The sequence below is a fragment of the Anomaloglossus baeobatrachus genome, chromosome 8 (assembly GCF_048569485.1).
Source record: "Anomaloglossus baeobatrachus isolate aAnoBae1 chromosome 8, aAnoBae1.hap1, whole genome shotgun sequence".
Classification (NCBI taxonomy): Eukaryota; Metazoa; Chordata; class Amphibia; order Anura; family Aromobatidae; genus Anomaloglossus; species Anomaloglossus baeobatrachus.
In genome coordinates, this window is record NC_134360.1 from 152,865,555 (window position 1) to 152,892,521 (window position 26,967).

At 45.6% G+C, this 26,967-nt stretch overlaps 1 protein-coding gene across 1 annotated transcript in view; it reads left to right on the top strand.

Annotated features, from left to right (window-relative positions):
• LOC142250054 (complement factor H-related protein 1-like) overlaps window positions 1-26,967 on the top strand; it is a 513,811-nt gene that overhangs the window by 459,822 nt on the left and 27,022 nt on the right. The window contains exons 8-9 of the mRNA XM_075322116.1: window positions 7,742-7,924; window positions 21,797-21,994. Of these exons, the coding sequence (XP_075178231.1) occupies window positions 7,742-7,924; window positions 21,797-21,994 (381 nt within the window). The remainder of the gene's footprint in view (window positions 1-7,741; window positions 7,925-21,796; window positions 21,995-26,967) is intronic.

Sequence of the window (26,967 nt, forward strand, 5' to 3'; positions counted from 1 at the left end):
GCTTTATCCTGGCTGGTATCAAATATGGGGGGAACCGCATTTAATTTTTTTATTATTATTATTTATTTATTTATTTTACAGCATGATATAGACCCGCCCACCTGCGGCTGTGATTGGTTGCAGTGAGACAGCTGTCACTCATCGTGGGGGCGTGTCTGACTGCAACCAATCATGGGTGCCGGTGGGCGGGGAAAGCACGGAATAACTGATTGAATAATAAAGCGGTAGCCATTTTCAAAAGAGGAAATGCCACCGGAGATTTCTGACAGCCATGCAGAGAGGTGCCCATGATCGGTGAGTAGGAAAGAGAAAGGGATTGTGCTGGGGACGCAGGACGCATGCAGATACGCAACGTGCGCACATACTTACTGTGAAAAGCCACGCTTTTGGTGATCGAACCGTTCTTGAACGTAACTTGAACTGCTGAACTTTTAGCTAATTGTTTGAGTTCGTCGAACAACTCGACCACCCCCAAAATCACTCGAACATGAAATTGGCGAACCGTTCGACTCGAACATCGCTCATCTCTACTCATGACCAATAGATAATGCCAGAAGTGTCTTACCTGGGCAAAGAGGAAAAAGAACTGGACTGTTTTTCAGTGGTCTGTGTTGTTTTCAGATTAAAGTAAATTTTGCATTTCATTTGGAAATCAAGGTCCCAGAGTCTGGAGGAAGAGTAGAGAGGCCACAATCCAAGCTGCTTGAGGTCTGGTGGAAAGTCTGTCTTCACAATCAGTGATGGTTTGGGGACCCATGTCATTTGCTGGTGTAGGTCCACTGTGTGATATCAAGACTAAAGTCAGCTCAGCCAGTCTAACGGGAAAGTTTAGAGCACTTCATGCTACCCTCTGCCAACAAGCTTTTGGATATGGAAATTTCATTTTCCAGCAGGACTTGGCACCTGTCCACACTGCCAAAAGTACAAATACCTGGTTTATTAACTACAGTATCACTGTACTTGATTGGCCAGCAAACTCGCCTGACCTAAACCCCTTAGAGAATCTATGGGGTATTGTCAAGCAGAAGATGAGAGACACCAGACCTAACAATGTAGATCAGCTGAAGGCTGCTATCAAAGCAACGTGGGTTTCCATAACACCTCAGCAGTGCCACAGGCTGATCGCCTCCATGCCCCGCCACATTGATGCAGTAACTCATGCAAAATGATCCCTGACCAAGTATTGAGTGTATTTACTGTACAGACTTTTCAGTAGGCGCGAACATTTCTGAGTTTAAAATCATTTTTTCAGTTGGTCTTATATAATATTCTAATTTTCTGAGATAATGACATTTGAGTTTTCATTGGCTGTAAGCCATAATCATCAACATTAACAGAAATAAACTCTTGGTTTAAATTAGCAGAGGAAATGCAGGATTAAAATACCGCGCCAAACCACAGGAGTCCAGGTGGAGATAGTAAAACTCTTTTCTTTATTTTCACAGGTCTTTACACAGGTCTACGCGTTTCAAGGACATATCCGTCCTCTTCCTCAGGACAAATGTGCAGAGAATACTATAGCGGAAAAGAGGCTGAAGGCTCCTATATGTATGTTGAGAAAAACGCCACGTAATCACTAATGACGTCATCGTTCTCCTCGTGGCTGATAAGGATGTGAGGAGGTGAATAAAGTTCTGGATGTTGAAGACAGAAAAAAAAGGGGGAAGAAAAGAAAAAAGGAAAAAAAAGAAAAAAAGAAAAAAAAAAGAAAAAAGAAAAAAAGGGAAAGAAAGAAAAAAAGAGAAGAGGGAACCGAAAAAGGAAAAAAAAGGGGAGAAAATATATATATAGAAAAGAAAGGAGGAAAGAAAGGAAAGAAAAGAAAAAGATGGGAAAAAAGAAAAAGAAGAAAAAAGAGAATGGTGAAAAAAGAGAGAGAGAAATGGTGAAAAAATGCTGTGAAGCAAAAAGATGAAAAATAAACCGGGAAATATATAGAAAAAAATGAAAATGTGATGACTGGTGGGGACAAAAATTAATGATGATAATAATAGAGAATGAAATAAATAAAAAGGAAAATGTTGGAAATGAACAATAAACTTTAAAAATGAAATGGTGGAACAAGAAAAAGAAAAATATCCATCAAAAATATATATGAGGCATTTGAATGCATTTGTTATTAAGAGAAGAAAAAAATTTTTTTGTGACATTTATGCGAAAAAGGTGAAAAACCTGACCTTAATAAAATTGGGCATAGAAAAATTAGAATAATGGTGTTTATTTACATTCGCGTGTATAATTAACTGTGTAAAAAATTAGGATGAGAAGTGTAAAAAAAGGATGTGCTGAAAACTTCAGGTGAAGTACTGACAGTTGTTTGATAGCAGCTCAGTGGCGCATATATTCAGCTAGTGGCAAATGATATGGAGCAGGAGCGGTGTCAGCCCGCAAAGAAAGGTTAAATAAGGTTGACAGCGTGGGAAAAAGTTATGTGCGCCTGCGCCAAGGGTGATCTGAGGTGAATGAACATGTGGAACAGAAAATAAGGGAAAAAAAGAAGAATGCCGGGCACCTGCACTGAAAGGCAACTAAAAATGGATATCGTGAGAAAAAAGTTGAGTTTTAGTGTTGTGATAAAGATCTGGAGATGCGCAGATCACAGCCGTATTATCGGCTGGAGATTGTGACAGTGATTAAATATAGAAAGACACGTGAAGTAAGTGAAAAAGGGGAGATGGGGAAAAAATTTTATTCAAGCATATGAAGTGCAGTGGAAAGAGGGTCACATATATAAAAAAAGGGGGGGGGGGGAGGAAATGGAGAGGAATGTGGGCTGAAGACAAACCTCTATATCTTAGTAAAGGACATGTGTTAGATATTAGATCATTCAGTGAAATCCCTGCAACAACGCATGGGAAAAAGAAAATCTTTACAAGTAGCCAAAGAAGTCACCAGAGGGAAGGGGACTAGGAAGACCTGGCAAAATATACCATGATACATAATTAATTAAAAAAGGGGAGGGGGGGGGGGAATAAAAGGATAAAAATAATTTTATTTTAAAACAGGAATGATAAAAGAGGAACGATTAAAAAGAGTGATGAAAGGAGAGGGTTATGAGGGACACGGAGATCCGGGGAAAAAATTTTTTCCCCCTTTTTTAATTAATTATGTATCATGGTATATTTTGCCAGGTCTTCCTAGTCCCCTTCCCTCTGGTGACTTCTTTGGCTACTTGTAAAGATTTTCTTTTTCCCATGCGTTGTTGCAGGGATTTCACTGAATGATCTAATATCTAACACATGTCCTTTACTAAGATATAGAGGTTTGTCTTCAGCCCACATTCCTCTCCATTTCCTCCCCCCCCCCTTTTTTTATATATGTGACCCTCTTTCCACTGCACTTCATATGCTTGAATAAAATTTTTTCCCCATCTCCCCTTTTTCACTTACTTCACGTGTCTTTCTATATTTAATCACTGTCACAATCTCCAGCCGATAATACGGCTGTGATCTGCGCATCTCCAGATCTTTATCACAACACTAAAACTCAACTTTTTTCTCACGATATCCATTTTTAGTTGCCTTTCAGTGCAGGTGCCCGGCATTCTTCTTTTTTTCCCTTATTTTCTGTTCCACATGTTCATTCACCTCAGATCACCCTTGGCGCAGGCGCACATAACTTTTTCCCACGCTGTCAACCTTATTTAACCTTTCTTTGCGGGCTGACACCGCTCCTGCTCCATATCATTTGCCACTAGCTGAATATATGCGCCACTGAGCTGCTATCAAACAACTGTCAGTACTTCACCTGAAGTTTTCAGCACATCCTTTTTTTACACTTCTCATCCTAATTTTTTACACAGTTAATTATACACGCGAATGTAAATAAACACCATTATTCTAATTTTTCTATGCCCAATTTTATTAAGGTCAGGTTTTTCACCTTTTTCGCATAAATGTCACAAAAAATTTTTTTTCTTCTCTTAATAACAAATGCATTCAAATGCCTCATATATATATTTTTGATGGATATTTTTCTTTTTCTTGTTCCACCATTTCATTTTTAAAGTTTATTGTTCATTTCCAACATTTTCCTTTTTATTTATTTCATTCTCTATTATTATCATCATTAATTTTTGTCCCCACCAGTCATCACATTTTCATTTTTTTCTATATATTTCCCGGTTTATTTTTCATCTTTTTGCTTCACAGCATTTTTTCACCATTTCTCTCTCTCTTTTTTCACCATTCTCTTTTTTCTTCTTTTTCTTTTTTCCCATCTTTTTCTTTTCTTTCCTTTCTTTCCTCCTTTCTTTTCTATATATATATTTTCTCCCCTTTTTTTTCCTTTTTCGGTTCCCTCTTCTCTTTTTTTCTTTCTTTCCCTTTTTTTCTTTTTTCTTTTTTTTTCTTTTTTTCTTTTTTTTCCTTTTTTCTTTTCTTCCCCCTTTTTTTTCTGTCTTCAACATCCAGAACTTTATTCACCTCCTCACATCCTTATCAGCCACGAGGAGAACGATGACGTCATTAGTGATTACGTGGCGTTTTTCTCAACATACATATAGGAGCCTTCAGCCTCTTTTCCGCTATAGTATTCTCTGCACATTTGTCCTGAGGAAGAGGACGGATATGTCCTTGAAACGCGTAGACCTGTGTAAAGACCTGTGAAAATAAAGAAAAGAGTTTTACTATCTCCACCTGGACTCCTGTGGTTTGGCGCGGTATTTTAATCCTGCATTTCCTCTGCTAATTTAAACCACTCCTGCTGCGGGTCCGCTGCCGTCCACGTTATCTACATGCTTTTAAAGGAGTTGTGACTGTCACAACCCTACCAGGTGAGTGTTTCTCCTGACATTCGCCACCCTTTGTCTACCGGGTAAGACCCTATTGCGCCTTATCTTTCCACAGCTTTGCCGTGCCTTCAGAAATAAACTCTTGAAATAGATCCCTCTGTGTGTGATGACTCCATATAATATATAGGAATAGATCACTCTGTGTTTAATGATTCTATATAATATACAGTACAGACCAAAAGTTTGGACACACCTTCTCATTCAAAGAGTTTTCTTTATTTTCAAGACTCTGAAAATTGTAGATTCATATTGAAGGCATCAAAACTATGAATTAAAACATGTGGAATGAAATACTTATATTCTAGGTTCTTCAAAGTAGCCACCTTTTGCTTTCCATTACTTCTTTGCACACTATTGGCATTTTCTTGATGAGCTTCAAGAGGTAGTCACCGGAAATGGTTTTCCAATAGTCTTGAAGGAGTTCCCAGAGATGCTTGGCACTTGTTGGCCCTTTTGCCTTCACTCTGCAGTCTAGCTCACCCCAAACCATCTCGATTGGGTTCAGGTCTGGTGACTGTGGAGACCAGGTCATCTGGTGTAGCACCCCATCACTCTCCTTCTTGGTCAAATAGCCCTTACACAGCCTGGAGGTGTGTTTGGGGTCATTATGCTATTGAAAAATAAATGATGGTCCAACTAAACGCAAACCGGATGGAATAGCATGCCGCTGCAAGATGCTGTGGTAGCCATGCTGGTTCAATGTGCCTTCAATTTTGAATAAATCCCCAACAGTGTCACCAGCAAAGCACCCCCACACCATCACACTTCCTCCTCCATGCTTCACGGTGGGAACCAGCCATGCAGAGTCCATCCGTTCACCTTTTCTACAAAGACATGGTGGTTGGATCCAAAGATCTCAAATTTGGACTCATCAGACCAAAGCACCGATTCCCACTGGTCTAATATCCATTCCTTGTGTTCTTTAGCCCAAACAAGTCTCTTCTGCTTGTTGCCTGTCCTTAGCAGTGGTTTCCTGGCAGCTATTTTACCATGAAGGCCTGCTGCAAAAGTCTCCTCTTAACAGTTGTTCTAGAGAGGAGAAGGTGTGTCCAAACTTTTTGTCTGTACTGTATGTGTTTCACTTTTTGTTTTGAATTACTGATATAAATTAACTTTTTGAGGATATTGTAATTTATTGAGATGCACTTGTATGTGTGACGATTTTATGAACCATTCATTCACATATAGTACTAACAGATTCAGTAGCTTTAGATTCAGACATTAACATTGAGAACGAGGGGCTGCTGATAAGTCTTTGGCTTTGTAATCTTTTTTTGTTTCTATGGTAACGAATGCTACATCACATGAAAAACTTATGTGTCTAATAGATGTTTTCAAAATGTTGTGTTTGTTGCTTATGGCAACAGTGTTCTATGCACACGGGAAAAGAAAATGGCGGAGTCTAAAGGCCCTGTCACACACACAGATAAATCTTTGGCAGATCTGTGGTTGCAGTGAAATTGTGGACAATCAGTGCCAGGTTTGTGGCTGTGTACAAATGGAACAATATGTCCATGATTTCACTGCAACCACAGATCTGCCAAATATTTATCTCTGTGTGTAAAGTGGCCTTTGTACAATATTCACAGCAACTAAGAGCAGAGAAGTGATAAAATTCTTGTTTCTGCAAGGAAAGTCTGCGAAGGATATTCATGGGGATATGTCGCAGACATTGGCAGATCAATGTTCATATTCCTCAGTTCAGAACTAGGTTGCCAAATTTAAAATGGGCCACTTCAGCACCAATGATGAGGAACGTCCTGGACGACTGAGAGTGATTGTTGTTCCGGAGATCGTTGATGCTGTGAACAACCTCATACTGAACAATCGGTGAATTACGGCTAAAGCAACAGCAGACATCATGGGGATTTCCCGTGAACGTGTTTGTGTCATTATGCATGAACATTTCGACATGAGGAAGCTATCTGCAAAGTGGGTCCCCAAATGTTTGACAACAGATCAGAGAAGCATGCGAGTGAAAACTTCCCGATCCATTTGTCAGCGTTTCCGGACTAATAAGAATTTCCTGGATCAACTGGTCACAATGGATGAGACCTGGATTTATTTGTATGACCCTGAAAACAAGGAGCAGTCAAAAGAGTGGAGGCACAGTGGTTCTCCTCATCCAAAGAAGTTCAGGGTGCAAAAATCAGCCACTAAGATGATGGCATCTGTGTTCTGGGATAAGGTATTACATTGAACTTTTGGACCAATTGAAGGCAGCTCTGAAGGCCAAAAGGCATGGCACGCTGTCAAAAGGAATCTTGTTCCTGCAAGGCAAAGCCTCCGCTCACACTGCACAAGCGATCAGAGCAAAACTGGCAGAGCTGGGCTCCCAACTGGTTGACCGCCCACCTTATTCACCAGAACTAGTTCCCTCTTACTATCATCTATTTCTAAACCTGAAGAAACACCTCAAGAGTACCAAATTTCACACCATTTCTGATGCCATGGCTGCTACGGATGCCTGGTTTGAGGCACAACGAGAATCCTTCTTTTTGCTAGGCTTACAGAACTTGGGATACTGATGTAAGAAGTGTGTTAACATCAGTGGAGAGTATGTGTAATAAATGTAAAGTTTCATCATCCTATCTTGTTTCTTTCTGGATAAAGCCAAAGACTTATCAGCAGCCCCGGGTATTCTTTCAATTCAGTCTATGTCTGTGTTTTGTTTGATATGTAATGTCTTCAGAGCAAACCTGTTTTATCGAATTAACTCATCTGACCACCCCATGAAGCAAGATGCTTATTGCGCCTCATAGCAAAAGTAGTCGTGGCAGGACTCTCCCGATCCCCCAATATCTTATTGAGAACTGTCTTCATATTACAGTACATTGGGAGAAATCCTTCATCAGTGACTAAAAAGAGGGGAACATGCAGGAGAAATGAAATGGAATAGAAAAGAAATGTAAAACTAAAATAATTTGTTTAACTGTCATTATTTTGCAGAAATCGGGAATCGATGTGGTCCACCACCCACCATACAATTTGGCGACAGCATTGAAATTAGAAAATTTAGCTATGAACCCGGTGAATTTGTGGAATATCAGTGCCCAAGCTACCATGTTGTTAAAGGAGAGAAAATTGTGAGGTGTTTGAACAGTGTTTGGGGAGAAGTACCAATTTGCCTGGGTAAGTTCACTATCCTGTATCACTAAGTATACAGAAACAGCATGACGGTAATAAAATCGTATCACTATTTGACTTTCCCTCATCAAAGCATTCGGTGAAAAGTGCGTTGGGCTACAAATCCTTGGTACATGGGTTTGTACTTACAAATTTACCCTATACTCACTTAGCTTTTACTTGTTTTTTTGTTTTTGTCCTCTAAACATTAGTAAATGTCTTTTGGTTACTTGATTAATTCTATTCATACTAATTTCCTTGTACTAGTTTGCAGTTTCTTTGCTTTCTTTACTTTATGTACTATACATCTGTATTTATTTATCTGCACTGGTTACCTTATATAGTAATTTATGCTTGGAGTTTAACTCAGCATTAGTGCATCAAACATTATATTATATATACACTTTTCTCCCCCCATACTGCCACTCACATTTCTCTCCCCATACTGTCTCCTCACACTTTTTCCTCCTCATACACTGCTTTAACATTGCTCTCCCCACCATGCTGTCCTTTCACAATTTTCTCCCCTCATACATCTTCTCACACATTTCTCCCCACACTTTCCCTCTCCATACACTTTTGTCAACCCATACTAATGTAGCACCCCTGAACCCCTCAGAGCACTACTAGGTACTGCATCCTGACTCAGATTCAGGGCCTACCCCCAGGGACCTGGAAGCCCAGTGCCAGAACCAACAACACACATAACATCCAAATTTTCCCACTCCCCATTAGGGATGACTGACTAGTCCAGGACCCAATGGATGGCCACCCAGAGGCGGAGCCAGTCCAGCCCACTAGTCGACAGCCTGGTGGGAGGGGACAAACAGACCCAGACTGACAGACAGAGGAGTCCGGTAGTGACAGTTGAAGGGGATGGACGTGTCTTCAGACGGGTGACCCAGGTGGCAAGGAGAGTGGTTGCTAGGAATGGTACAGCTAGGTACCTCTGGAACCAGAGCACCGACGAGGCACAGGGCCCTAGGTTAGGTGACAGTTTCAGGCAACCTGACAAATACCTGCACAGTGGGGGGCCCTTAACAGACCTCACTGACCCAAGAATCCGGGGGCACCAGCAGTAAAGATTGAGCCAGGGACCAGAACAGAACACCAACCCTACAGGGTTCACACTGCTCGCCGTACAGATTAAAGACTGCCAAAAGACAGTAAGGGACCCACAAACGCTCCAGGCTTTGTGGTCCAACCAACACGAGAGAGGTGCTGGGGAAAGAGACTACCAGGTCACCACACCGGCCTGGGACAAAAGGGACCAGGGGTCTGAACCAGCCGTCCTCAGGGCCACAGCTCCACCTTACAGTGAGTAAACTGAAGTTGCCCAGCATCCCCATCGTGTGGTCTTTCTTCTTTCTATGACGGACCCCTCCATTCATCCATTCATTCCCTGGGGCCCAGCCCTACTTGTGGAGGGCCTACCATCCCAGCTGCTACCACCATCAGCTCCAGGTGTAATAGACTGTGCAGCGGCGGTTCCATCACCATAATCGCAACCCGCAAGTGGCGCGACAATGCAAACTCTTTCAATTCCCCCGTATATACTCCCCATTAAAAAGTGTCCCCAGGGTCACGGAACTGGATATCGGCCATTATATAACCGTGACACAGCATTCCTGTACGGCCATACGGCCCATACGGCCTGGGACCGAGTACCCCTAGCCCTGGGTGACACAGCTTTTTCCTGGAATCATGAACATGATATGGACTTTACCCGTTAACACGGGTGATGAGTGCCTTATGGACTATTTTGTGTGCAAACAACCGCCATTTTATTTTTGTAAAAAAGCAACTGCGCCATCACTCTGTTTTTCACTCTGGTGAAAAAGTGACTCCGCCTCTGGGAGTGTACAAGATGTAAAACCGAAACTAACTGCAGGAGGCCGGAAGACCCTGCTGCATAATGCTCCCTGGTGCGCTAGGGGAATGGCAGCTCGGGATCACCAGTCCAGCAAACCAGAGAAATTCGAGATGTTTACCCCAAGGGATCAGAGACCGGATAGAGCCGGTAGCGGGACCGCTGCCTGGCTAGAGGGAGAATTGGACTGGCTGTTCCTGTGTAGTTGCAACTCATCGGGCAGACCGAGGACTAGTGTGCAGAGATGCAGGGGATGGTGGTGATCGTGCGAGCCCAAGAGGAATGGGCCTTGCACGAGAAGCAGCGCCAGGAGCACGTAGGAACCGAAACCACCCTGGCCTTACCAGTCTCCTCACCAGCAGAACCAGTGCCATCCCCAGCCAGGCCAGACCAGGCCGCAACACCTCCGCCCATGGCCAGATCGAACCAGGCCACATCACCTTCTCCAGAGGAGAAGGACCAAGCTCGACCAGATCAGGCCGTGTCACCAGATGCAGCCTTGGGAGACCCAACGACCGACTTAGGAGTCGCCGGTGACCAGGCTGGGTGTGCATCTGCGGATGGGGATCCGGAAGCGACTGTTCGAATTCGGCAAGCCTGAACTTCAAGCCGGCATGGGGCGTGGCAACAGCTGGTCAATGGGCTGACATGGATGAGGAGGTCCACGAAGCCTGCCAGGCTACCATCCGTCAGCTGGCTCGGGAGCAGCTGGAGCGGGCAACACGGAAAAAGCAGGTGGAAACCTGAAATCTGCAGGAGAAGCAAAGCCTGCCCTGAGCCAGCTGGGGGGTCTGTGGGGTCCGGTACCAGGGTACCGTGGACCGGTTCAACCAGAAACAGGGATGGGGGTTCATCTCTGAGCCCGGACTGCGTGCTGGGGTCTTTGTCTCCTGCCAGGATGTGCTGGACTATCTGCAGAAGGGACATTCCAACCGTGACCTGTACCCGGGTGACGTGGTCACATACACCCGGCATCATGGGGAGCAGGGTTTGTATGCCCTTGATGTGCAGAAAGTTACCACATTGCCAGCCCCCGCTTCCTCTAGTCCTGCCCCATTTTCAAGTCCCCCTACACTGTGGTAGCTGAACCTGGCAACCCAGTTTGTTGTTGCTGTTTTATAAATAATGTTGAAATGTTGCATGACTCTGCATAATACTTGAAAAGATAATATAAAAATGGACCACAGTCACAGGACTGGTTATGACAAGAACTGGCTTTGTAAATAGTTGCACCAACTGTGCCCATACCAGAGTACGACCCTGCCACACTCAATAACACCACCATCAGGAAAGGAAAAGGTCGCAAGAAGGGTCTGCGGTAGAGTCGGCCGAGACCCGGTTGTGGAGACACGGGGGTCAGTGGGTGCTCTTTAACAATTTAACAATTAACGGCACATAGCACATAACAAGCAAAATACACAGATGTAACAGGCAATAGAGTCTCATCCTTGCGCTGGCTCACCAGGGATTTAGAATGTCCGTGCCTCAGAGCTTCCAGGGCTACTTACTCCAATCCAGCAGCACCTCACTTTCGGCGGGCACCCACCGAGAATGGAATAACGCCAGATTTAGGAAGCTGGTTAAGGTCTGCAAAGTCTGTAGTCCAGTGACTGGATTGTCCCAAGCTGGATTCCTTCCTTAGGTAGTCCTTGATATCTCAGCCGAATCCTTGTATTCGATGCTGATGTCCATATAGTGTTATAATCCAGGTTCGGTTATGGCTTGCCAATCGGATCCATAGGTCCTAGATTGGTATCATGTACAAAAAGGGATGGAGGAGTGCACTACAACAGCATATACTGTATATAAAGGAGGGTGTTGGAATTGCAATGAAAACATGGATATCAGAAAGAAAAAGGAGAAAAGACATTGCACATAACCGCACAACCTGTATACATAAATTATAACACCTTTATTTAAAGTACACTTGTACAATATAAAAAATTAAAACATTTTTTATATTGTACAAGTGTACTTTAAATAAAGGTGTTGTAATTTTTGTATACAGGTTGTGCGGCTATGTGCAATGTCTTTTCTCCTTTTTCTTTCAGATTGATATCATGTAGCAAGAGTCTCTCTAGTCAATGGACAGTCCTCCTTATACCCCTGAGCTCTCCATTCAGACCATTGGGGTCTTCACGATTGGTGGATAAGACTGAGCTCTTATTGGCTAGATTTCAAGCCATATTCAAATATCCAGAGACAAGAGGGAGACAGGTAAGTTACATCACATCTAGCAATTCACTTAGTAATACAATGGGAAGTTCGCATAACTTGATTTATCTGTGCGTCTGGCCTTCATTAGCCAAGGCAATTACATGAGTCAACAAGAGTCTTGTAAAAACACTAAGGGGCTTATCCTCTGTCTATAAACAAACTATCTTCATGTCTGGCTGAGTTTTAAGAAATTTAACCCCTGCTAGGCACTGACAGAGTCCAGGTCATCACACCGGTCACCATAGAAACTGGCGACCTTCCTCCTAGAGGGTTTTGGGGACCAGGACCTTTGGATGGTGGGTGATGGGGGGAGTGCTCAAAATTTGCAATGGTTTAAGAAATGCCTCCCCTGCATGTGAAAAATGGTAATTTTATTATTCTGAAAAAAATGTGCATGTTTAACCTGTATTACTCTTTTGCAGCCAAAGGATGTGCTGTGTTTAACCAAGGGGGAATGTAGCACTCCTGAACCCCTCAGGGCACTACTAGGTACTGCATCCTGACCAAGATGCAGGGCCTACCTCGAGGGACCTGGAAGCCCAGTGCCAGTAAGAACAACACACATAACATCCCCAGTTTCCCACTCCCCATTAGGGATGACTGACTAGTCCGGGACCCAATGGATGGCCACCGAGAGGTGGAGCCAGTCCAACCCGCTAGCCAACAGCCCAGTGGGAGGGGAAAAACAGACGCAGACAGACAGTAAGACAGAGGAGTCCGATAGTGACGGTTGAAGGGGACAGACGTGTCTCCAGACGGGGTCGTGTAGCGGTGACCCAGGTGGCAAGGAGAGTGGTTGCCAGGGAGGGTACCGCCAGGTACCCCTGGAACCAGAGCACCGACGGGGCACAGGGCCCTAGGTCAGGCGACAGCTTCAGGCAACCTGACAAATACCTGCACAGTGGGGGGCCCTTAACAAACCTCACTGACCCAAGAATCCGGATGCACCAGCAGTAAAGATTGAGCCAGGGACCAGAACAGAACACCAACCCTACAGGGTTTGCACTGCTCGCCGTACAGATTAGAGACTGCCAAAAGACAGTAAGGGACCCACAAATGCTCCAGGCTATGGGGTCCCACAAACACGAGAGAGGTACCGGGGAAAGAGACTACCAGGTCACCTAACCGGCACTGGGACAAAAGGGACCAGGGGTCTGAACCAGTCGTCCTCAGGGCCACAGCTCCACCTTACAGTGAGTAAACTAAAGTTGCCTTTCATCCCCATCGTGTGGTCTCTCTTCTTTCTGTGACGGACCCCTCCATTCATTCCCTGGGGCCCAGCCCTACTTGCGGAGGGCCTACCATCCCAGCTGCTACCACCATCAGCTCCAGAGGTAATAGACTGTGGAGCGGCGGTTCCATCACCATAACCGCAACCCACAAGTGGCGTCACAATACAAACTCTTTCAATTCCCCCGTATATACTCCCCATTAAAAAGCATCCCCAGGGTCACAGAACTGGGCATCGGCCATTATACAACCGTGACACAGCATCCCTGTAAATATCCGGCCAGGGAACGAGTACTCCATAGCCCTGGGCGACACACTAACATTCTCACTTAAATTATGCTCGCACCTGAAAGATGCAAGCAAACTGGACTCAGAGAAAGAGTGAATTCTACTCTCAGATGTCAGTAAACTGCCACAATCTGGGAGAAACCTCAGACCACTGCATTAGGCAGCCTGACAGCGTCAACCTTTTGGCTGCACCCGAGGCAAATGCCCTGCATTCTACTATCCCTGGATGTGAACCTGTTGCAAAGAGCAGGCGATAACCATTTGGGAGAAGGTACACAAGGCAGAGATGCACGCACTAGCAGCTGATGAGCATGCGCTCAGTAGCTAGTGTGAAATAAAAAAAAATACTTGAAACTGACAAAAATGCAATGATTCAGGTCAATGCAATTATGATTCAGGGAGCAAGAGCAGAATAAAAGTACCTTGCAATGCCCCTGTCCAGCATTGAAATAAATAACTAGAAGGTCACTATGAGCCACACAGCAGCAGCAGATGTGACTGTAAGTAATTATTTTTTAATGACTTGTGACAGCCAAGATCCTTATATGTTTAGATTAGATTTTCTACCAGCTCTCCATCGTTACCTGATTTTGAGTTTCCCCAAAAAAATGAATTACCACTAAAGAGCATATGACCCATGCAGGCTTTTCCTTGCCTGCAACCAATGGAGAAACTCATCTTGAAGAAGCTTTCAAATCTGAGGTCCAATAAAGACTCCTTCCTTTATCTTTGCTTCCCTCAACCTTGAAAATTTATCTATGAGATACATGCATCCGAACGCTGTGAACCCTGTTCAAAGGCACACAGCCTTAAGGCTACTTTACACACTGCGATATCGGTCCCAATATCGCTAGTGTGGGTACCCGCCCCCATCTGTTGTGCGACACGGGCAAATCGCTGCCCGTGGCGCACAACATCGCCCAGACCTGTCACATATACTTACCTGTCCGGCGACGTTGCTGTGACCGGCGAACCGCCTCCTTTCTAAGGGGGCGGTCCGTGCGGCGTCACAGCGACATCACTGAACCGCCGCCCAATAGCAGCGGAGGGGCGGAGATGAGCGGGACGTAACATCCCGCCCACCTCCTTCCTTCCGCATTGTGGCCGGGAGGCAGATAGGGGAGCTTGCTCATTCCTGCGGCGATGTGTGCTGCCGCAGGAACGAGGAACGAGGAACAACTTCGTTACTGCTGCAGTAACGATTTTTGAGAATGGACCCCCATGTCACCGATGAGTGATTTTGCACGTTTTTGCAACAATGCAAAATCGCTCATCGGTGTCACACGCAACGGCATCGCTAATGCGGCCGGATGTGCGTCACGAATTCCGTGACTCCAACGACTTAGCATTAGCGATGTCGTAGTGTGTAAAGCCCCCTTTACTCTATCTCTAACAAGACCATTACGTTCCCTTTGTGTTATAAAGTTTGGTTCAGTTGAGGTTGATGGCACAAAGTCTGGGTCATTAGAGGAAGGCGCTTAATGACACCAAGCATCCTCTTCATCCTCAGTTGACGTGACTGAAAATGTTTCTGGTGCTTTTGGGACCAGTAGTTCTTCTGTATGTGGCACTGGACATATTGCAGGTGGAATGTTTGGATACTATAGAGTTCACTTCTTCTACTTTGAAACTCCTTTCCTGATGGGGAGCACCATGCAGAAATAGCAATTGGTAGTGCGATTGATAATATCCTACCTGCATAAAGGGTACTTTACACACTGCGACATCGCTAGCGATCTCATTAGCGATGTGAAATTCTAGATCGGTCGCACATACGTTAAATGACCTATGTGCGATCTTGAAAGATCGTACTTGCGCTCTAGAATTTCACATTGCTAATGCGATCGCTAGCGATGTCGCAGCGTGTAAAGTACCCTTAAGAGTATAGGAGTCAATTAATGTACAAAAATATGCATAAAAGCTAAACTTTATTTCAATATTTATAACAACATAATAAAAAGAAGAGAGGTCACTTATAACAGAACAAACAAGGTTGTGTAATATGCATACAAACATCAGATCAGTCTGATAATAGCATAGTGCAGTTCCACAAAATATCCACAAGGTGGCAATATAGCCTCTTTATTCACAGTCTGTTCCAATAAGAGTAATATCTAAAATATAATTTTTAATGTATTACACGAAAAGATCCTATAGTGTCCTAAATGTGAACACCACCAGTGACTAAAGCAAAACACATAATGATGCGTAGAAAAACTAAAATATCAGTAAGTCTTGATGTTTCGAGATCAGTGAGTCTACTTGTCATTTATTTATTCTTATCTCTTATTGTTATTGATATTGATATTCCCGCAACAAGAATATCAATATGTGGTGCATACAGTCAGGGTCATGTGCAGTAATGGCATAAAGATAAAGGGAAGGTGTCATAAAAAAAAAAAAAACTTTTAATGTATTAATGTTTTGTTTATTATTATTTGTTTTTAATTCAGCAAAATATATTTTAAAAGTTTGATATTTTCAACTCTTAACCACTAAGGGGAGCAGCTGCTGAAATCCTACTATAGAACTACTGTAGAATTAGCTCACATTACAACTGCAGTAAAAGTGGGTGGAATCTGATCTCCTCTGTGTGATGTCACACCTCCCCCCTCCCAATATGGATGTTTCCAAAAGGATAAGGGAAGATGAAGTTTAGGATCACAGTGCGGAGCCATTTTGTTGGTGACCGCAAAGTGATCATAATGTCTAAAGTATTACCGAGGACAGCTGCATAGTGCGCCACTGTATACTACGCCCCAATATATAATGTGCTCGGCTGTATTCCGCACTCTGCTGTATTCTGTGCTTTGCTGTTGTGGCGCTCCTGACCTGGTCAGGTGCCACTAAGTACTGTACTCATGCTGGGGCAGTGCTACCGGGTAGTTCTAAAGGACAGAAAGAGGTGTGTACGCACAGACACATAGCCACCAGGTCTCCCACACCATTAGATGGGACCCTTGGGCAGTCCCTGGAGGGGTCTAGCCTACAATTCTTATCGAGGGGTGTAGTGGAGGGGCTGGAGGTTAAAATGCAGAGGCTGTCAGGAAAGGAGTGGAGCCAGCCAGTCTGGTAGTGGTGAGCGGCGGTTGCTAGGAGACGGAGACGCACGCTCACACTAGTCAGACCCTGCGCGCATGGAGTAGCCGTTAGCGGGGGAGAATGGTTACCAGTCAGTCAGCAAGACGATGAGGAAATGTCGCGGACGGGGAGGAGGGTTTCAGCACACTACGCTCACCCCTTCTGCTCGGGTCCGGCGGCTGCTGCTCAGTGGTGGCTCGAGCCGTGGGCCGGATCCCGGGGGTTCTCGAGCGGCACTCCTCACCCGTGAGTGAAAGGGGGGTTGTTGGGTGTGGGAATAGTTTATTGTCCGTGACGCCACCCACGGTTGTGGTGATTTTACCACCGCTGCTCAATATGGGGATCCCGGGGATGGTGATGCGGAGCAGCCAGGTGTTGCGTTGCCCTCCGTGGGTAGGGGTTGGTGATCCCGGGGCCCGGTGATGAGGTGGGAGATGCAGGGCCTGGTGGGCGCAGGGACGCGGGGGCAGCGCTGTGCCTTGCGGCACTGTGGTACTCACTCAGCCTGAGACGTTGACACAGTTTTACGGTAAACCACACGGCTGGAAAGACGGTTCCCACGGACGGCTGCACTTGCTCTCCCAGTAGGTGACGGTGATGTCCCTTTTCCTTGCACCTTTGTTTCTGTGTTGGTAGCGATGGGTTCCCACCGGTAACCCGCTCCCCGGCTTCAAGCTGGACCGGAGGAGCTCTACTCTTTGCCCGCAGGCGCTGGCCCTGAGAAACTGGTGCCCTGGCGGTGGCGGTGTCTCTCCTGCTCTGGTTGGGCTGTTGCCTTCAATCGGGACTTGATTGTTGGGGATCTACGTCCCCTTCACTGACGGATTTGGCAAATTATGGCGACTCCTAGCCTTGCCGGGGTCTGAGAGGCCCCTGCCCTGGTGCTGACTGTCCTTCGGTACACTGCTCCAGACCGCCGGGCCACTACCCGTCCGCGGTCCTTCCAGGAACTTCCAAACGGTCCCCCTCCAGACAGTCACCGCCGTTGCTGACCTGTCCTGCATACAGCTGGACTACTTCAGGCTTTCTTTCTGTCACCTTTCACCTTCCTTCAGTTTCTCCTACTCCTCCTTTACCACTTCCACTTCTACTTCCACTTTCACTTCCTTAGCTCATCTTAGCTGTTTACTCCTTCACTCCCCTAACTGTTCTGCCTGGTTTCTCCCGCCTCCAGAGCTGTGTCCTCCTCGGTGAGCGGAGCCAACCGCCTGGCCCACCCCCTGGTGTGAACATCAGCCTCTGGAGGAAGGCAACAAGGATTTTTGGTTAGCTTTGGTGTTCCTAACTGGGATGTAGGGTGTGGTGGTGTAATGACCTGTGACCCCTGGCTTGCCCAGGGCGTCACAGAAAGAGTCAGTCGATTACGAGGACTGCCCGTGACTAGACACATACGGGGAACAGATCTCTAGAGTAGATGTCCATTTATTGATCTGCTAAAACCTGCCGGTGAGGGGAACTACAAGTCTCTCACCAACCATCTAGAGTCCGAGCCTCAGCAGCAATGAAGGGGCCCATAAGGGGATCAAGCCTGGAGCCATCTCACTTGGTCCACGCTGCCAACAAATGGGCCAAAAAGGGGAGAAAAGGCAGTAGCGACTCCCTGGATGAACCCCACGGTACTTCAAGTCAGGAGTTATCCGAACAAAGAAGTGCTAGGAAGGCGAGTCAACTGGTACCCTTAGACCGGCCTGAAGGACACCTAGTTTCCACCTGGTTTATCGAAGCATCGCCCGGGTCCTCTCAATAACAACTAAAGTGAGTAAAGATCAATTGAAAGACATGTTGGACTCTGACTGGATTATTCCTGGACCCACTACCCTACACACCTGAGCCCCTGGGGCCTGCCTCACTCACGGGAGACCACACCATCTGACTGTAGACTCCATCGGCCCCAGATGCTCCTAAAATCTGCAGTGGCGGTCATCCATATCCATGACCGCAAGCCGTGAGTGGCGTCACGTTAAATAATTAAAAACTGACATACCTGTTGCCATATGCTAAAGAAGACCCTGTGGCGTCCCTGAAGGTGAATCGATGTGCCTGGGACGACTGGGCTTCACACTGTATTCCACGCTCCACTTTATTGTGAGCCCCGCTGTATTCCGTTCCTGCTGTATTCCGCACACTGCTGTATTTCGCACCCTGCTCTATACCATGCTCCTCAGTATAACGCGCACCTCAGTATACCGCGCTCCCCAGTACTGCCTTCTACGCACAATGTGTTTTTAGTCACATTTTTTCATATTTTTGGGTGCAGTTTTGTTCCCAAAACTGCATGCATTTCTTTCGCCAGCAAAGTCTATGATTGATATTTCAGTTTTTTCTGTCCGCACGTTGAAGTGTTTTGGCTGCATCTTTTTGGTGACCACAAAGATGCAGCATGTTAATTCTTTCTGCTTTTTTGCCAGCATTTATTAGCTTTTCCAGTCAATAGATTTTACTTAAAAAACACACTGGGCAAAAACGCAGTAAATAAAGCAGTAAAACATAGCAAAAAATGCATGCCGAGGGAGCGTTTTTTGTGCCCAAAAACGTGAATCTTTGTGGTCACCACAAAGATGCAGCATGCGCACATAGCCTAAGGCTTTGTGCGCACACTGCGTTTTTTGCCTCGTTTTTGCTCGTTTTTTTCGGTGCAGTTTTGTTCCCAAAACTGCATGCATTTCCTTCCCCAGCAAAGTCTAGGAAGTTTCATTTTTGCTGTCCGCACATCGCAGCTTTTTTTTGGCTGCATCTTTGTGGTGATTAGAAAGACGCAGCATATCAATTCTTTCTGCGTTTTTGCCAGTGTTTTTGAGCCCTTCCAGTCAATAGATTTGACACTGGCAAAAATGCGGTAAAAAATGCATGCCAAGGGTGCGTGTTTTTGGGACCAAAAACATGCATCTTTGTGGTCACTACAAAGATGCAGCGTGCGCACAAAGCCTAATGGTTCGATCCCAAGATAGCGCTAAATAGATTATTAGAATTATGTATTTTTTTTCAGGTTGTATAATTGTGTTTATCTTTATCTTTTCATGACTTCCTTTGTATAACTGGTAAAGATAATTGTTTGGACAATTGTAAATGTTGTATTATTACTGATACGTGCATGTTCTTTAATGCACGGCATCTATTTATATCCAGATTCACCGTTTCACCTGACCCTTTTTTCACTTTTGTATTCCAGCAATATTCTTCAGTATCTATGCAAAAAAGGTAGATTTAAAAATGCCGGTTCAAGATGCAAAAAATAAGCCATCACTGAGCCCCATTCTGAAAAATGAGAAAGCTAGGAGTCTTGGAAAAATGGCGACAAAAGCCCAATTCTTTCTTTTTAGAAAATTCTGAAAATTTTTGTCACCACTTAGATAAAAGTAATTTATACACGTTTGATATCTGTGAACTCATATTGACCTGGGGAATTATAATGCAAGGTCAGTTTTACCTTATAGTGAACATAATAAATAAAAGCCCCTAAACAATCGCGTAATTGAAGTTTTTTTTGCAATTTTACAGCACTTGGAATTTGTTCCCATTTTTCAGTACAATATGGGGCAGAATAAATAGTGTCGTTCAAAAGTACAACTCGTTTTGCAAAGAACAAGCCCTCATATGGCTACATTTTACCAGAAAAATAAAAAAGTTATGGCTCTTGAAGAAGGGGAGGAAAAAAGGAAAATAAAAAATCGAAAATCGCTGGGGGTGAAGTGGTTAAGCCTAGAGATGAGTGAACCTGTTCCATAAATGTTTTCCAGTTTCCAATGTGGTACGAGCCTGAGCCTGCTCTGCTCAGGTTTGGTAACCCCAGCACTTTCTCCAAAAGTCTGCAACGTTCAGTTTTGTTCGATCACTAATCGTGTTTTTAAAAAAAATGTTTTTCTAGTAACAAGTTATGCTTTTGTATAGGATTGTGGTGCTGTATGAATGGAGGAAATGAATTTAATGAGTCGAGGAGGTGGGGGACTCGGGAGAAGCCAAAGGCATGCATAGCCATTTTCTTTTCCCTTAACATTATTTGTGGATGTTCCTGCAGCAAATCCTGGCGCAGCAAACATCCACAAGGTTCAGACACAAGGGCTTGTGTCATTGGCTGCCTATGTCACATGTCCCTCTTCATATAAAATGAGAACATGTCGCATCGGTACCATTTTCGGATTGTTAAACATTAGGGAAGGTGCTGCCGCCAGGGCTGCTAGACAGTTAGGTTAGCTGCGGGTTTAATGATAAGTAGTTGAGATAGATCGGAGATTGGTAGTGTAGAATAGGGACTTGCAATGTAGAGAAAGGTGTGTGCCATAACTCAGCATAAACAGGGATTGCTACTTGTCAGTGGCTGCTAAAGAGTTGCCAGTGAATGATCTAAATAGCTATTGCTACTTATTACTGTCTGCTCCAAATTAGGCAGTAAAACACATTTCTAGGTATTGTTATTTAGTACTGCCTGCTGTAAATTTGCTAATGAAGTAGCTAAAAGAGTCTTGGCAGTTTTAATTGCCTACTCAAAATTATGCAGTCAACCACATTTCTAGGTATTGTTACTTTTGTACTGCCTGCTGTATCTTTGTGTGTTGGATCCTGGCCCAGATGAAATAGGGTCTGAGCAGGATCCCGACCCTCATTAACTGATGTTAACCCCCAGAGGTGGAGGTGATGATGATGAGACTCAGATACCTGAGGTGCACGTCTACTGTTATGTGATATCAGGTGAGGAAGAGGAGGAGTGGAACAACATAGAGCCTGATGATTAAGTTGTAGATCCCACTTGATGTGAACCCAGAGGCACACAGCTGTGTAGCTCAGTAGATGAGGAGATGGAGGGGGAGGAGGAAGACAAGAAGGTTATGTTGGCGATACCCACACAAAGACGTACTGATGCAACCATGAGAAGCACTGCATCCTCAGTCAGAACTCTGACTGATGATACAGTCCCAGCGGTCCCGGGTCTGGAGTTCACAGGAAGGTTTGCCTAGCCTTGGCCTTTTTTGAGACTGCAAAGGATACCCCAAGTTTTGCTATTTGGCAACGTTGTTTACAATGACTCAGTAGAAAAAAACATTCAAATAATTTGACTACTACATGCATGAACTGGCACATGTGCAAACAACATGCATTACTGTGAGAACCATATTGACAGGTTCCCTTTAACTTTTTTTGGCTTATCTAAATAGAATTTAATTAACATGGTGGAAATGTCCATTTTCTTTTTTTAGAACCATGTACTGCAAAGGAAAACAGCATGGATGAAAATAACATACAGCCAAAGGTTTTAGGCGAGAAAAAAATTTACCTTACACATGGCGATGAAATAGAATTCGATTGCATTTTTGGATATGAAGCTCTTCCTAACACTCAGATGAAAATTACTTGTGAACATGGAAAACTGGAATATCCAATCTGCTTAAGGAAAGGTAAATTTTGAAACATAGGAATAAGCAAGTTCAAACATTTAATTCCAAAAATAACTTAATTCTTGATATCTATAAAACAATTAATGTTTTCCTCTTAAGCCTGCTTTACATGTTACGATTCTGCATACGATATCATATGCGATCGTAACCGCCACCATTGTATGTGCGGCACGTTCAATTTTGTTGAATGTGCCGCACAAACGATTAACCCCCGTCACACGTACTTACCCGTCCATATGACCTCGCTGTGGGCGGCGAACGTCCCCTTCCTGGAGTGGGAGGGTTGTTCTACGTAAACATCCCGCCCACCTTCTTCCTTCCGCATTACCGGCCGGGAGCCGCAGGACGCAGGTAACATCTGTTCATCATTCCCGGGGTGTCACACACTGCGATGTGTGCTACCCCGGGTACGATGAACAAACTGACGTTCAATTCATGAGGAATGAACGACGTGCGTGCGATGAACGTTTTACCGTTCAATCGCAATCGCACATAGCTGTCACACCCTGCAATGTACCTTACAATGCCGGATGTGCGTCACTTACGACGTGACCCCGCCGACACATTGTAAGATACATTGCAGCGTGTAAAGCGGACTTAAGACACACAAATAAGTTAATTTTGGAATGTCAACATTGAGGGATAATTTATGTGAGAGTTTTATGGCATGGGGGAGACAAAAGATGATTATGTTTTTAGGACCTTCTGGCTGGGTTCCAATTGTGATCAGCCGGTTACTTACAATTCTTTATGTGCTAAAAGATTTAGGCCAGGTATGTACAGATTAATGGTGTTAAGCTCATGTGGAAAACTCCATGATTGCCATTTGTCATTCATTTAAAGGAAACCTGTCACTTGAAAAAATGCTGTTAACCTGCAGATTGTAATGCTAGCGACCGTGCCCTCCGTGCTGGGACACGCACTTACTCATCGCCGCGGCCAGCTCTCACCATGTGTCCTGGTGTCTCCTCGCTCCTCCACATGTGTACTCCCTGATTCCTCCTCCTAGGACCTTTGCATGTGTGGTGCCCCTGAGGCTTCAGTCGCCACAGGGTACTGCACCTCACTTAAGGTGCAGTATTGATCTCGGGTACGGAGGGGGTTAATCACCGGTGTTTCCACATTTCACCTTAAATACAGCTTAGGTACCTTTGCACCAGGTATTGAACTAGGGTAGACATGGGTTGGCCATCCCGATGCATGGGACTTTCCCGGTCACTAGGACAACCACCTGGGGGGCGGGGACCACTTCGGGTAGAAGTAGGAGCAACTCTTACACAAACTCTAGTCAAGTCGGGACTATAGTTCTGGCAACACGACACCCCCATCCTCCTTCTTTCTTCTTCACGAGGCCTGTAGCTTGGAGTGAGAAGCTCAGCCCGGGTTCCTGACTTCCACAGGGGCAACCCTTAGGAAAGGACATTTCCAATTACCGGTGGCTATCTCCAACTTATCCGGGACCGGCTGGGGCCCATCACGGCAGAGACCGGTACCCTGAGGCAGCACCTGAAATGTGAGTAAAAACACCTGAAACTGCAGCAGCTGACTCAGACTCTTTTTGCCGGCGGCCCACACTTCGGCGCCAACGGCCACCACTAATACCCTCATTATCCTCCCAGGGCCTGCTCCACCTGTGGGGAGCAGAACCATCTTTGCTGTGACACCATCAGCCCCGGAGGACATCACCCACAGCGGCAGCTAATCCCTGGCCGCGTACCACAGGTGGTGTCACGAGACAAACTACCATTGAATCATCCTTCGTCATCCCCTTTTATTGTACACATTGGGGCCATGAAGCCGGACAGGGCCACCTGTGTCCTCCCAGACCCGATATCACTGGCCTGGCGACAAGTAAAGTTAACCCCTTGCCCCATGGTTGCTACACATGTAGCACAGGTCCTCTGAGAGTGTTCTTGTGGCACATGTGCACCGCTGCCAAACACGTCACTCCCAGGAAGTGCCTCTCAGCCTAGTGCTCTCCCACTAGGAGAGGTGCCTGATCAATGTGTTTAGTTAGTAGTTCTTCGCCCTAACCAGATAGTTGTCAGGTCCCCTTGTCTGTTGTGTTTCTGTTACAATATACTACATCCCTGCCTGTCCAACTCTGCCATGCTTCCAGCTTCAGCTACCATAGTAGTCCTTGCTACACCAGAGACTGTATGAACTTATTGAACTTATGATTAAGGACTTACTTGCTTTTATTATAATGTCCGAAACGCATTAAGTTTTTCCTGCTTGACACCATTGTATATGCGTTTAGGCTGAATTTTTAAAGTTTACCAATAAAGGACTTCAGATAATTTTAAAGGAAATTGTGCCGGGTCCACATCACTCCTTTCCCTCTCTACACCAGAGACTGTGCCTGTCTTAAACAGCCGTGCCACCACCCTCAGCTACCCTAGTAATTCTTGCTACACCAGAGACTGTGCCTGTCCAACCCAACTGAGCCTCCAGCCTAAGCTACCCCAATAGTTCTTGCTATACCAGAGACTGAGACTGTCCTACCCGGCCATGCTCCCAGTCTCCGCTAACCTGGTAGTCCTTTCTACACCAGAGACTCTGCCTGTCCAACCCGGCCATGCCTCCAGCCTCAGCTACCCCGGTAGTCTTTGATACACCAGAAACTGTGCCTGTCCAACCAGGTCATGCCCCCAGCCTCAGCTACCCCAGTAGTCCTTGCTACACCCGAGACTGTGCTTGTCCAAGTCAGCTGTGCCTGAAGCCTTAGCTACTCCGGTAGTCCTTGCTATACCAGAGACTGTGACTTGTCCATCCAGGCCGTACCACCAGCTTCAGCATGTCCACCCTTGCCCTGGGGGTCAACTGCCACAGTTATGGGCTCTGCCCTGCTAATAGCACCTGATGGCCACCTTGTGGTGGGTGCTTAGTCAAGCCCCTCCCACTATAGGGTAAGTCTGAGGTCCCCTTGTGGTCCAGTTGGTCCACTTCAGGTCGCCACTTCACCATCTCTGGTGGTGAGTGTTACACAGCTATATGGTTAAGAACATTTGAAAAATGCTCAGTGCTTGCACATTAAACTTCACTGCAGGTTTAGTCACCGCTCAGTATCTTGAGAGCTGCATCTGTGACTGCGCCCTCCACACTGATATTCTGCTGTAATGTTGCTCTGTCCGCAATCTAAAGCGGGCTTACACGCTACGATATATCTAGCGAGATGTCGGCGGGGTCACGTCGTAAGTGACGCACATCCGGCATCGTTAGTGATATCGTAGCGTGTGACAGCTATGAACGAGCAGAAATACTCACCTTCCGTTCATCGCTGACACGTCGCTCATTTTCTAAAAATCGCACGTCCTGCTGTTCATCGTACCCGGGGCAGCACACATCGCTCCGTGTGACACCCCGGGAACGATGAACTGCAGCTTACCTGCGTCCCGCCGGCAATGCTGAAGGAAGGAGGTGGGCAGGATGTTTACGTCCCGCTCATCTCCACTCCTCCGCTTCTATTGGCCGGCCGCTGAGTGACGTCGCTGTGACGCCTAACGTCTCTCTCACTTCAGGAAGAGGATGTTCGCCGCCCACAGCGAGGTCGTTTATAAGGTAAGTACGTGTGACGGGGGGTTACAGGATTGTGCGACACAAGCAACAAATTGCCCGTGCTGCACAAACGATGGGGGCGGGTGCGATCGCAAATGCAATTGCACGATTAATTGTAACATGTAAAGCAATCTTTACTCTAACAGACAACCAAATAGATTAAAGCACATATAACACATAACTACATTATAGCCATTTAAAATCTTAAGGAGGAGTGTCAACAGCTTCTCTGCTCCTTTAAATTTGGAAAGGGAGACCACAGTTCATATGCGCACAGAAAGATCATCAATAGATCGTTCTGTGTACATAAACTGTCATTTTTCTCTGCAGCACAGATTCAAATTACACAGGTTGAAGTGCTGCAAAGAGCAATGACTTAAAAGTCTGCTTAGAAACCATTTCACATGACAAATGATCATTTTGTTCATTACTTAGGTGATAGGCAGGCAAAAACAAATAAAATAAGACAAAAAACATTTAGAGACTCCATCTTTATTAGAAAAAAATCTTTTGTCCGATCTAGTCCACAGGTAGAGCAATGTCAGCTCTGCTTCATCCCTCTGTACAGTCAAGCATCTTTACAGAGTGAGAAGCAGGGAGAGCCATGTCAGCTCTGCTTCATCCCTCTGTACAGTCAAGCATCTTTACAGAGTGAGAAGCAGGGAGAGCCATGTCAGCTCTGCTTCATCCCTCTGTACAGTCAAGCATCTTTACAGAGTGAGAAGCAGGGAGAGCTATGTCAGCTCTGCTTCATCCCTCTGTACAGTCAAGCATCTTTACAGAGTGAGAAGCAGGGAGAGCCATGTCAGCTCTGCTTCATCTCCCTGTAGAGAGCAAGAAGCAGGCTAACACTGAGGGTATGATTCAACTTGCATATAACTTGAGCGAGTCTCGCATTGCATCAACTCGCACAGCACACACACTCCTGACTGGAGTGCACAACATCGCCCAGACCCGTCACACATACTTACCTGCCCGGCGACATCGCTGTGACCGGCAAACCGACTCCTTTCTAAGGGGGCGGTTCGTTCAGCGTCACAGTGACGTCACTGAACCACCGCCAAATATAAGCGGAAGGGCGGAGATGAGTGGGACGTAACATCCCGCCCACCTCCTTCCTTCGCATTGCGGCCGGGAGGCAGGTAAGGAGAGCTTCCTCGTTCCTGCGGCGTCACACGGAGCGATGTGTGCTGCCATAGGAACGAGGAACAACTTTGTTACTGCTGCAGTAACGATATTTAAGAATGGACCCCCATGTCACCGATGAGCGATTTTGTACGTTTTTGCGACGATGCAAAATCGCTCATAGGTGTCACACGCAACGGCATCGCTAATGCGGCCGGATGTGCGTCACCAATTCCGTGACCCCAACGACTTTGCGTTAGCGATGTCGTAGCGTGTAAAGCCCCCTTTAG